The following is a 13,349-nucleotide window of genomic DNA, read 5'->3' on the forward strand; positions in this document are numbered from 1 at the left end:
GTCTCTTTGTGCGCGATTTTAACCATGTTCACATACCCTACCCCAATCCGGATAAACGTCTCATATACTTCAACGTGTCAGAACTTACACGGGTCCGACGATGGTTTATCGCCTCTGGCATGTGGCATTATTGACCGGATTAAGTCGGATGCACTAGATTAGGTAGTCCTTTATACTTCAACGTAACGTCAGTGAGCGTTCGCGCTTTCTTCTTAAGCCTAGTCCACACATTTGTGTTTGCGCGCTACAGAACGCGTTGTGCTCGCATGCGACCGCTTACGACGCAAGAACACACTTTCTCATTGGCGCCATCTATCAGGAGTCCCTGGAACACACTCGATCTGAATATATATATATATTGCCTAATGTTTAGCACATCAGTATTTTACCGTAAACTTAAAATACTTCTGGCAATGTTAGAAGCGAGCATTTATCATAGATAGTGCGTAGATTTCATGTAACAAATACCGCACAACCTTCAGTTTGTTAAACGCAGTTCGGAAGAGTTCATTCGTAAGTGGTCACGAGCTCGCACAATACGCTCTGTCACACTCAAATGCAAATCGCCCCGATTCTTTCGTGCGACTCCTGGGGTCGGCTAGAATGATCCAGCTTGGCTCTGCAAGTTTTGGCGTTTTTTCGCCCTTGAAGGTTACGTTCTGATTGAGGGCCAGACGGACAGCAACGTTAAAAAGAGCGTGCACGGACGCCCTCTGACGCTAGGTTGGATTACTTATTAAACATCCTTAAGAGTGAGAAAAAAGACATCCGACTTCCCATGTCGTCTAAATTTCTCCCACTTGCATAAAAAAATACTATTAGGGAGTTTTAGTATATAGGAGAGCGGGCCCAGCAGGCGCGTGCTCAATCCATGCTTCAAAGTGAAGGGCACAAGCTCCCGCCCGCAAAGCGCAACTTTAGAATACGATCTACTAAAAGTCCATATTAGCTAAGTCCCGTCATGGCGGCAGGCATCAACTAATGCATCCCATTTTGAAAGTTTTAAGCTTACTGTGTTAGCAATTTAAACAGGGACATATTGACAGTTAACAGTCTCGTATGCTTTTCCGTGTCGATCGACTCGGATAAAATTATCGACTCCGATTTTGGATACATCATTTCTACACGCATTCGCATATACACATGGAGTCCACGAGAAAACCGAATCCTGTTTTTCGCACCGCAAAAATAAAGTAGACATCGCGGAGAGCTCGAACTCCGTCAGAACGTAGCCCCAGCCGTTCCTAGCAAGGTGGCAAAGTTTCAGCACTAACCATTATCTTACTCATTTCGATTTTCTGAAATTTTCAATAAACAAATGTCGGTCTACGGAGCTCTTTATGGCGCCAGAAAGCGAAAACGGGCAAAAATCGGCGCCATTTTCCTATTGAAAATGTCAGAAAGTCACTTATAACTTTTTGAATAAGATAACTGTTGGCGCTGAAACTTTGGCATTTTGCTCATACGGCTGAGGCTATATTTTGACGGAGTTGAGGCTCTCCACAATGTCTAGCTTATTTTTGCGGTGCGAAAAAGAGGGTTCGGTTTTCTCGCGGACCCCCGTACATCTCAGCTTGTGGGAGGCACCAGCCCTCGCAAACAGCGCGTACTCACCGAGTTCACCGCGTTCATGAAAACGAAGCTTATTTTGTGGTTTTGCGTCCACAGACTACGTCGTGTGTACCATTTTCGAAGAAGCATGGAAAGTCGTGTTCCACTACAAAGAGGTATTCGCACACCAATTACGGAATGGCGCAGGTTGAACTTCGTGTTGAACAGACTAGAAAGGCTTCCCGAAAACTAGCGTGAATCTCATGTTTGTCGGTAGGCAGTGGCGTGGTGCAGTTGAGTTTCGTTTATTTTTCATTTTCACTGAACCAAACATCGATAAAAAAACAAATTCTGCGAACTTCGCATTTTACACGCGCATTTCCAAGGTCCCCGCGTGCAATTTTCAGGAGAAAACTGCTAGTCAACAGTCATCTAGTGAGACTGTAGACCGTGAAAGTAGCACAACTCTTGTAAGTACAACTGAAACATTACGGGGAAGGAGTTGAGTTTCACGAGTGGGGCGTTGCTGCCATTTTTTTTTATTTATTTGTTTTGACGTGTGTACCGATAGCTGCACATGTATCCTGAACGCGATATTATCCTTTTCTTTTCAGCCCGCTAAAAGACTATCGTCGGAACTACCCGTGCGATGGCATGTGCTCATGTGCAGCATTAACTTCGGTAATAAAATATTGTGTTCGGTGGTCACCCGTGAAAGTAAATTTATACAAAGGGGCTACGTCGCATTCCTGCCTACTGTTCCTTGCAGCGACACGAATTGCACAGAAGTGTCGCTTAAGTGCACAGTGGAAACGTTTGATTTGATCATAGTCCCTCACAAAATGAAAACAGCAGGGCGTATCTTTCGAACGTTCGACCTCCAGCACGCGGTTCATGCCTTCCGCCGTGCTTTGGTTGCTTGAGGGCACTCGAAGTGCAGGAGACGCTGAAGCATTGTCGAAGGTTGGGAAGCTCGGGCAGGAGGCAGTGCAGCTGAGGCTCCTCCCTGCCGTTCTCTCCGTGTCATTGACTACAAAGAGCGCTTTGTCAATAAGCTATTCAATGAGCTTAAGTTTATCTAAAACTTGAGACCACAGACGGAGGAACAAGATGCGAAAAGAATAACATACGCACGCAGATGATATGCACAGGGGCGAATGCAGGAATTTCCAGAGGGGGGGTGGGGGGTCAGGTGTTGGTCAGCGTACCATTTGTTTAGGAACTCCTTCTCCCTCGTTTCACGCCCTAAATTTTACACATGCCGAATTTAAGAGGGGGGTCAGGACATCCGGACCCCCCCTCTAAATCCGCCCCTGGATATGCATGCTGTCCTCCTTTTTATGTTCATTACTTCTTCCTCCGTGGTGTCAGGTTTTAGTCGCGTTTGCAATTCACCGGCTCGCTTTTTGAAAACTCACACTTCTTTTATTCGAGCTTGTACACAGTGTAGCATTATTATAAAAAAATGTGCAGGTCGTATGTTTTATATATATATATATATACTGTATATGCATGCGAAATTTAAAACTAAAGTTCAAAATGACCTCGCACTATTTCTGCACGCATGTGACCAACTCGGGGAGGCGTGGTAGCTACTTTCGCTGCTTTCCGTAAACAACTTGATCAAACTAATCGTCCTCTTAACAACTTTCCCAGTGCAAGTGTCAATAGGGGTTCAAACGAAAACCCATAGAAAGTGTATGTTTGTGATTTTTCCGTGCAAATCAGCGGTGTGCATGGAGAACGGCGGCGGGGGGTTTGGTGGTCCAGTTTTTAAAGAAACGAAAGAGATCTTCGGCCGAGTCTATTAACGCTCCGCAGCTAGGAGCACGTGGAGCGAAAGCTCGCGCTGCACAACCCAAAATTCCTAGGTTCAACCACCACCTCCGCCCCTTTCGACCTGAATGAGCATCGTATAGACGCTTTACGCACGCGCAAAATTACAGCCACCATTGCTGACCTTCTCTTGCCTTTTTCATATGCCGAGCCACTGAAGCGAGCGTTGACAAGCCTCCACAGAGGCCAAGGCTGTGGAGAAGGACGCAATACAATCTAAAATATCAATAACCTGCCCTGCTGTGGTTATGATGAAGTGAAGTAAATGTAATAAGAAGAAACAAAAACTGAAGGTCAGTTATGGCGGCGCCCATGCACAGCTGCTGCAAAGCGTTTATACCGGCCTGCGGCCGTGCATCACTATCGCGTGAAGCTAGCAGTGGTACTCACTGGCTAAATTTCTCATCCACAGCGGAGACATGAGACGTCCACTGGAGTTGACTCACGTACGCTGTATAAACAAACACTTTTTTTTTCTTTCTCTGTAGACAACCAATGAGCTGCCGCCGAAGCCACAGTGGACAAAGTCTCGTAGCTTTCGTGCTACTTGAGATGATGACTTCAGCTAGATTTGGACGGGCACGGCCGCTACTTTTCGTGCGCAGAGAAATGGAGTGGCCGTGGCCGCGACTCAGCCAGTCGTACGCATCGTGGCACAAAGGTTGCAACGCCACTATCATCACTGCCGATTACGTGGCGCCGCTGCCTCAATTGCTTATAGTTCCATCTAGCCATACATCCTTCAAATCAAAATTTAAGATCATACACAGGGAAAGAAAACAAGAATCGTTCATTATATTCCTTATTGAGAGGTGCTTCGTGCGCTAAAAACTGACGTAACTCCCCGGAATGGAGATTTGTCAAATCTTCTCATTTAAAGTGTTACCTACGTACAAAAGTTATCTCAATTTGCATAATGTTTCGTTGAACCCTAAAACTTCAAATCGTCCAGGAGTGTCTGTAGTCGTTAGTATATGTTTCGATGACGTTAATAAAAGTGCCAGTACGACGTTAATAAAAGTGGCAGTGGCAGTACGCCGGACCGCAGAGAATGCCACGAGCCATTCCAGCCGCTCCAGCGCTGTAAACGTACCGCGTGACTGCGCACCCAGCACCTCGTTGCGGCCCTCCCGAAAGTCACGTGACCCGTATGGCGTTGGATTGGCTTCAATGGCTCCTAAGAGTCCTCTACGGTCTGCCGTTAAGTGAAACGAATGGAACCGCACAGTGCACACTCTTCGCCCTGTATCCGCTTTGCCAATGTCGCTTCTCAGCAGTGCACCTGTATCCTGCTGAGAAGAGACATCAGCAGAGCACACGGACGGCAACCGAGGAACAGGCGCTAGACGCGTTTCTGTCGGAAGGACTATTTTATTTGTTTAGGCATCATCAGCAGTGGAAAAATTAAGGGGGCGAGGGATGGGAATATATAAATATACCCCCCCCCCCCCCCCCCCCACACACACTCTGGTGTATATAATTTTTTTTTTTTGTTTCTGTCATGGGTTGATTTTCCTTGGGGGACGTCCGGAGTTTTGTTCTGCTTTCTCAAGGTATCCACTTGCCCCTTACTCGCGCATTGTAATTCTTCCGAAAAAACAAACAAACAAACTTATTTTGATTAATTTTTTTATTTTTAACTCGCTACCGCTCAAGGGTTCTCTTGGTGCGTTTGGAGAACAATCGCAGAGCGGAACGCGCGAAAGGTGCAACACCGAGGTCTACACATATGGTTTCCTCTCGCAACGTGGCCGCTCTGGGTAAAACTTTTTATTTAATTTTATTTGGCGATTTCACACTTTGGCTCAGAATAAGCTAAATTAAATACCGACACACCTACGGGAAGCAGCCTCCATGACTAGTGACAAGCATTCGTGTTAAAAGGATGCTGAACCGAACATTGAATTTCAGAAAACGCAGAATCGATAGGCGGGACGCTACAAATCCCAAAACGTCCCTCATAAAGATCGTATTTTTGTAAAAGAGTGCGCTTGCACAAGGCCGAAAAGACGAGTGACCTCGCGATTTTCATTTCCTCCTCTTTTCGCTTTAACTCCGCGAGGGCGCGGAGAGGAAGGGGAACGAGGCCATTTCTCCTCCTTCTCAACTCTTCTGCGATAAGATGACGCCACCATTCTCCCTCATTCGCTCCTTTATTTTCCAGAAATCCGGCCATCCGCTCGAGATATGGCAATATGAGTGATGTTTCGTGGTTTATGGCGCCCTGTTGAACCCTTCTGCAAGCTTATTTTGTGAAATCCAAATTTCGGTTCAGCATCCCTTTAAAACACTCGTGAAGTTACTTCTGGGATGGAAGCTTCATTTGACCTTTTGTAGCATGAGCTGTAGCAGGTAAATTATTGTTTTGGAGCAGCCACTGAAACTCCTGGAGCAGATGCCAACATCTGTTAAGAACGATTGCATCTCTAAATGAGTTTATTTATGATAGCGATCGAGGGTTCCTTTTTGTACAGGAGCATATCATTACTTTTTTTTTTTTGTGATAAGAATAGATAGGGCGCAAATGGGACACGGAGCCTTCTTTTTAAAAATAAGGCTTTGGTCAGAGTTGATTTCATTTACAACGGGTATCGAGAAATGGTCATAAAACGAATCATAGCGCAAAACTTCAGTCGGGATAAATAATTTCTTGCCTCCCCATTTTACCTTCAGCAGTTTTAGCCCGTAAACATATTTTTTGTAAAATGCCAGTAAGAGCACCATATCCCCAAACACGTTTATCCATTAAAACGCGTCCCCCTAGTTTTATCAACCTACCAAACTCGAGACTCTTAATGTCATAAACTGCAAAAACCACCCACAAATAAGGTGACACTGCTCTTTAGCGCCGTTGGAACCAGAGGTGAAAGTCGCCGCTTTTTCGATCAACAGCTGCACGGGACCTACTGTGATTACCGTAAGTATTCAAATATATGCCCGCGTTTTTTTCCTTCTCCATTTCTCGTCTGTTTCTTTTAAATTAGAGATCAACCTACAGTCGAGACAAAGAAGGTCGGCCTGTAATAATCCTGAGCGCTCACCCATGTCAGCCGCTGCACCTAGCACTCCGGTGCAAAGCGTTGAAGCTCGATGCGCGCACGCTGGTGTGAAAGGCGGTGAAGGCTCTTGACACCAGCGGCGCAAGTGCCACGTTGCCGTCAGCAGTCGCGGCACGAAGGCACGTGGCAGATTTGATAACCGAGTGATCTCATCAAGGGTACAAGACCCTGGTTCTTTCTTGCCACAGTAGTCGCAATCTTACTATTTTGCAAAGTTCTCTCGCGACTTTAGTTCCTGACATCGCATGGAAATCTAGACGATGTCGGCCCGCCAGCACATCAACCAACCAGCAGTTCGGTTGACGAGCAATCTCTATGCTTCGTTTTAACGCTACAGTCGAAGTTACGAGCCAATAGGACTAATCAAACAGCATCAAGGCGCGACATCGTGGCATTCGTCATCTTCCTGTACGCGTTCTTTCATCGGCTAAACCAATCAAGTGCAGCGAATGCCCCATGAATGGCGTTTTTACTATGTGTTCGTGGCTGCATTTGTTCGAGCCTTCGACTAAGCTCTAACTTGAAATGAAACAACCTACAGTGAGTAGAGATGCTGTGAAATACAACATAATAAACCGTTGGGTTGATTGGTTACACGTCACGAAAATAATTTAAAAAAAAAGGCAAAGGACAAACGGTAAACATATATAGGACAAGCGCTTATTAGAGCTTATCCCGTCTTGTTCTACTTGCCCATGTCATAAGCCCATCTTGGCACAGGCGTAGCGCAATTAGAAAAAAAAAAAAATGGAATTTTGACGCAAGATATAGCAGACTCGTTCATGGCGCAATTGACCTTTTTCAGAGTTTGACCACGATCGTGGCGCGCCCTCGCGGGAATCGCTCGAAACACTTTTGGTGGCTCTGGGACCGTCTCTCCGTCGTCCGCGCCAGGCCTGGCTTGTCTCCCGGTTCATGTGTTTACGTGTGTTCTCTGGTGGCGTTGTTCCGTCCTTCACCAATCCGAACGTGTCTTTCTGTCGTCGCTTCGCGTGCATATTTTCTTCGAAATGGCTGAGAACGACCTGTAGGATTAACAAAACTCAATGTCTAGGATACAGAGGACCTCGTTCGTTTTTATACCTTCAGGGATGGATAGACCACCGATGCCAGATCGATTCTTACCACCGACTCGGAGTCATTTCATCGTCACTTCGGTGTCGCGTCTTGCAAGCAGCTAAAAAAGGGGTCTGATTTCAAAGCAGAGTCGCAGAGTGTTATGTAAAGAAAGTAATGGTGGCAAGCTTGGATACCGACCCAACCATTAACCTTGTGCGGAGCTTGTGAGTTCCGTTTATGAGACCCGGCCACTACAAACAGCTGATTTTCCTCTCTTTGATCGCTTAATTTATTCAAGCTTATCCCGTCCGTCACTTCCCCGTCCTGTGCACCGCGTGAGGGCACGGGACATTGCCGTATTCGGGAATGTGTAAACAAACTCTGATGGTGCGAAATCCGGGCCGTCTTGATGTCGCGAAGGATTGCCTGCACCGCCAAAAAGTAAGGAACGGTATGTTAGAAACAATCCATCTTTGAAGTTGGCACGTTTACGAACCTTTGACAAAGTGGGCCCAGCAAACAGGGGGGTTCACGGTTGGTTGCCAAAAAAGTTCATCAACGTTTTGTCTCCGTAATGCTTAAATCAGTTTCGCTCGCTTTAAATGTTTTGTCGCTTTTTTAACGTGGCAAGACGCGAATGTGTATAGCGCACGCCTGAAGAACGGAAAGCTTTCTGTTGTTATTTTTTTTTTATTTGAGCACCGGGTACGGCATGATTACGTCACACAACCTCGTTTGCATGTTTATTATTAACAAAAAATGATCAGAGTGCAGGCGAGCTGATGTAAGGTTAACATGATGGAATACTTGATATATGAATACATGAAAGCTTGATGGAACATCGAGGACAGGGACGAAAAGAGTACTTCTTTCAAGAAGTCCTGTAGCCGTCCCCGTCCTTGATGTTTTATCCTTTCATGTATTCGTATCTATTCACCAACACGCTCATTTTCAACTATTAAACCCGAGGCTGAAATAGGAAAAGGAAAACAAAAAAAAAAAATGGGCAACGTCTCAAGAGACGTTGCCTGTTCTTTTCCTGTGTCCTTTTGCGTTTTCCTTTTCCTACCCCAATTTCAGCTATATCATCATGATGTACATTTACTGTATTTTAGTTAAAAGCAGAAAGTCCCGCCGTCACATTGATGATCCAGCCACCTGGCACGGGGGACTCTCGTCATGGGCTTTTGAAAGCAGGGCAAAAACGGCGGAGTGTTAGACATCGGGTGCTTTTGTGCACCACCCGCCAAAGGCTACAATAACCTTATAAAATTTGGCATTTTAACAGCGTTTGCTTCTATTTGTGCAAACTTCTGCTGCGCGGTGGTGAGGCATGACGATCATGAAGCCAAGCCGCGAGAATACCGCAGGAGTCAAGCATAACCAGCACTGTCTGAGCGACCGAGCGGGCGAAAGAGCCACCAAAAATGGCGTCTTTCCCTTTCCTCTTCTCTCTCAGAGTCGGCGCATGCGCCCAGCGATCTCTGAAAAAGGTCAATTAGCGCAGCACTTCCATCACTGTCACTCGAGACACCGCATAATGGTGTCCTTGATTAATTAACCAGAGAATGGATGCAAGCAACTGTGCCTGCAAGTGAATACTGCTTCCTTTACTAGTTACAAATTTTTAAGCGAGCACATTCATTTATTTATTCCATACTGCGTACCAATAATGGTACAAGCAGGAAGGGCCAAAATGGAAAAAGTGGCGACAAAAGTAGAAGAGAGCATGGTGAGCACTTGAGTGCAGTTTGGAAAAATGTTGGATACTCGCATCAGTATGGTACCTGGAGCGCGTCTCCCACCTGGTGTTTAGCGTCCTATACCACCCATACATCAAAAGGGGTCCCCAAGTGGCAACAAATGATATCACAGAAGCACGAGTGTCCTACTGTCACGTGTCGCGGTCCTGGCGATTGGTCGTAGAAATACAGGCAAAAAGCACGAGTGAACGCGAGTGCCGCTGCAGTCGTGGCGTCCACATTACTAGCTGATGAAACTTGGCATCTGCCACATCCATCCCCGCTGCTGGGACACTGTCACGATTGCGACAGGCGAGAGCATGATACTTCGATGACGCCACCAAATGGAAATCGAGGGACCACTTATTTGGACGTGGTGAACACACCAGTTGGAGACGCGTTACAGGAACCATAGCATCAGTGCTGTTACCAGAGTTGCCGCTTGCTTAGGAGGCCCACCGCTTTCTTCTGGAATATCAGTATATAGGACCAGTTACCATGAGAAAAAGGAATATACACATATGCATGAGAAAAGGAACATACACATATGCATGCACATACAGAATGCACAATAAAGTAACTTTATTCATCTCAATTTTTTTTTTTCTCAAAAAGGATTATTGAAGGTGAACAAATATGCAGGAACCAAACAAGATTACGAATGTAACCGAAACATTATATGAAAGGGTAGAACCTCTGTGGCATTGGTATAATAGATAAGGCAGCCCTAAAACAGGCTACACTGGCTACATTAGAAAAAAAAAATACAGGCCCAGTGCCTAGTAGCCCTACTATGTACATCAGTTGCTTGACGACAGCACAGGTCGTAGATAGAGTAACAGTAAGCTCATCAGAGAAGTTACTGTGAAATGTAATAACTTAAGAGAAAAGCCTCCCTAAAGACCACCTGCAAAAAAGGAACAGTTTTCATTAGCAACATGTAGACAGAGTTGCTGGTCAGCACTTCTGTTCGATGTCTTATAATTGTGCCAAACTCCAAATTCACACACATAGCCAGTTACAAGTGATGAGAGCATGACTGCAAGATACACTACGTGGTATGCACAATGAAAACAAGTTGCTAAGCAATTCAGGATCACAGCCGAAACAGCAGGTACATTCGTCACTCATGAAACAGCTCCAGACGGAAAAAATTAAACATGAACTCTTCCAGTTAGCACACACATACAGCTGCCACGCAATCTAATTGCGATCACAAGGAGCATGAGGTTCATACTTTTTTTTTTTTTTTTTAAGGAAACATAAAAACAAACATTGAAAAGCACCTTCCATAAAGCGCTTGATACACATACATATGTGCATAAGTAAAGAAAATGACTCGTAGACAGGGCAAGACTGTTACAGAAAAGCGATTTGAAGTTTATAATACTTTTAAAACTTTAACCTTCTGAATGGCACGGTAGTATTCCTCTTTCTCTTCCATAGCTTGGCCTCCAGCCTAGTGTTAAAACGTTGGCTGGGTTTCATCACCCAACCACTATAAGCTGTGACCAGCTATTACCATTGGAGACCATGTCTTGAGGGTGTCCTTTTCTTTGAAGCTTTCAAGACTGAATCTAAACAAGAACTTATGCCTTAAATTTTGGCAATCAAGTAGAGAAATAACATAAATTTCTAAAAAAAACAACCTAATGTGGAATCACAAAAAAAAAAAAAATAAATACAGGAAGCTGTTGAATTTTATCAAGGAAATTTAAATAATTGATACATTTTTCATTTTATGTTTGGAGCAACAATGAGGGCCTAAACAAAATATGCTGATTACTTCCACATTAAACAACTACTTGCTCCCTTTCTATGCCCCACTGCCACAGGAAATACTAGACCCATAACTAGAAATTTGTCTGCAAGCTTATTTAAAAACTAGCTAATTTCAAATATAATTTGGGGGTTTTAGGTATGTGCCAAAAAGCATCTATCTGGCATCTCCCAACACAAGACTAAGGTTAATTTTGCAAGGTAATCCTAGGATATCCAACCAAAATCTCAGTTACACGGCACAGCGCTTTCTCTGCAACAAGCCTCAGTCGGGCTGCAGATACACTTTAAAAGCATATTTCATTGTCAAATATTCAATGCACATTGATACGCATAAATTGACAAAGTGCTAACTCGACAGCACCATCTTATGCTTCAAGTACTAAATAAAAAAATAAATGTTAAAAACATTATATGAACAAAGAAAACATTCAAGATTGTTGAAAGGACACTTAACAGATCGCCACATTCTACCCATCACTACAATATTTCCCATTCAGAAATGCATGAAAACAGACAAGTGACATTTCAGAGTGCGTTTTCACATTCGCTTCGGGTTACTCTAAACACAAGATATGCGTCAGCATGATGTCTTCTGGTATGTAGAGTGTGTGTCCAATTTATTTCAAATGACTAAAAACAAGAGGTGTGCAAATACAGGTTCGAATCGAATGGTACTGCGTCATCCCTAGCTTCAACCCAGTTAAGGAAACCGGTTGCCATGGCTTTCCCTCCCACTGTGAAGGTTATGAATGTCGCGGTATTATTTGATTCAAACCGGTATTCCCACACTCCTATTAAAAACATAGACACTTGGCCGCAACAGCTGCCACGAGTCAGCACCAACGGGACACGGTCGTCCTTCTAGATGGTGTCAACCTCCGACGACCTTCTTTCACTCCCGAGGTCGCTCGAATCAGCCCTTGCCAATGACCCTGAGCCCGATGCGTCCCCTGGAGCGCTCCAGGTTGACCACCAGAACGGTGACGCGGTCCCCAAGGTTGACCCTGTGTCCGTTCATCTGGCTGCAGTGGATGAGGCCATCCTTGCCCACCCCAATGTCCACAAAGGCCCCGAACTGGGTGCAGTTCTTCACTTTGCCCGTCAGCTCTTGGCCTACCTCGATCTCGTCGAGGGACACGACACCACTCTTGAACAGAGGCTGGTGCTGCTCTGTTAAGAGAAAGGCAGGACCCGGTTCGATGTAAAGGAAAATGACGCTGACAGGTAATGCTTTTACAGCGAGAGCTCGTACTGTGCCTGCCCTTATCGCCGACTGTTGGCTGTTACGAGCGTAAAAGCTTTGCCAATGGTTACTAGTATTTTCTGCTGTGGGATCTAGGACACGCCGGCGACAAGTAGGAGGTACTGGGGGCCTTGTCGGACCGTAGGTGAAAACAGCTCGCAAAGCCTGTGGTTTGCACAAGCTTTGTGAATTGTCTTCACTGACAACTAACCTAGGTGCTGCAGGAACCCTGTCACAAAAGGGTTCCTGGATGCACTCCAGGCTCTGTGGATTATCTCTGCTGGTGGCTAGATGGTGTAACCTGGGGGTTACCAAACCTTCTGATGTCCAGCGAAAATTGAAGAATTTCTCCCGGCTTCGACAGTGGTGTTTCAAAGCACCACGGATCCCTAGCGACCTCTTAAAACAATAATGCAGATACTAGGGGGTGCTTGGCTCATAGTTAAGCGGGAAAGCTCAGGAAACATTTGAGGGTACTAAGGAAAACATAGGAACCCGATACCAAAATGCATGATGTAGCCACTGCTTGTCACAGGCTGCTGCAGCATTAATTCATATTGCAGCTAGAAACAGTGCAAGGTGCCGCTTGGCTATTGCTTGCAGTGGGTTCAAGCCTACCCTCAGCAACAGATCTTTCGCTTGACGTGCACAATGTCCCGTGCCCTCGTTATAACAGAGTCAAATATCACCAAAGCAACCAAATCGAGCTTACCTGACCGTATGTCATACTCAACGTTCTGCTGAAGTGCGTCGATGATCAGGCTCATGGTTGCAACGCTTCCTCCAAGAATGTTTACAAAGTGGTTCACACCTAGAAGAGAAATCAAAAGCTACCTTTGCTCCACAAAAACACCGTACGGCATTGTGGGATACCTACGGTACCTATGTCAAAACGATCAGAATACCGCTTCACGTTTATCAGACTGGGTGGCACCACTTTGAAATACCACAGCGTCAACAATGACCAAGTAGTAAACTCCTGAAATTGTGACCTTTTTGATTCTCCCTTTTTCTAGTGGGGCTGTTATTCTGCTGGTGAGCCAGTGCAGCCTATGCGAAAATGGCTCGTGTTTGGAC

At 45.3% G+C, this 13,349-nt stretch overlaps 2 protein-coding genes across 2 annotated transcripts in view; one reads left to right on the forward strand and one right to left on the reverse strand.

The window, feature by feature from the left end:
* LOC120835975 overlaps positions 1-13,349 on the forward strand; it is a 387,414-nt gene that overhangs the window by 72,309 nt on the left and 301,756 nt on the right. The window lies entirely within an intron of this gene.
* The window catches only part of LOC8035331 (S1 RNA-binding domain-containing protein 1), a 70,636-nt gene continuing 69,204 nt past the window's right edge, over positions 11,918-13,349 (reverse strand). The window contains exons 19-20 of the mRNA XM_029992299.4: positions 12,985-13,083; positions 11,918-12,199 (exon numbers count right to left, since the gene is read on the reverse strand). Coding sequence (XP_029848159.2) covers positions 11,943-12,199; positions 12,985-13,083 — 356 coding nt within the window. The 3' untranslated portion in view covers positions 11,918-11,942. The remainder of the gene's footprint in view (positions 12,200-12,984; positions 13,084-13,349) is intronic.

The sequence above is a fragment of the Ixodes scapularis genome, unplaced genomic scaffold (assembly GCF_016920785.2).
Source record: "Ixodes scapularis isolate PalLabHiFi unplaced genomic scaffold, ASM1692078v2 PGA_scaffold2__306_contigs__length_199485367, whole genome shotgun sequence".
Lineage (NCBI taxonomy): Eukaryota > Metazoa > Arthropoda > Arachnida > Ixodida > Ixodidae > Ixodes > Ixodes scapularis.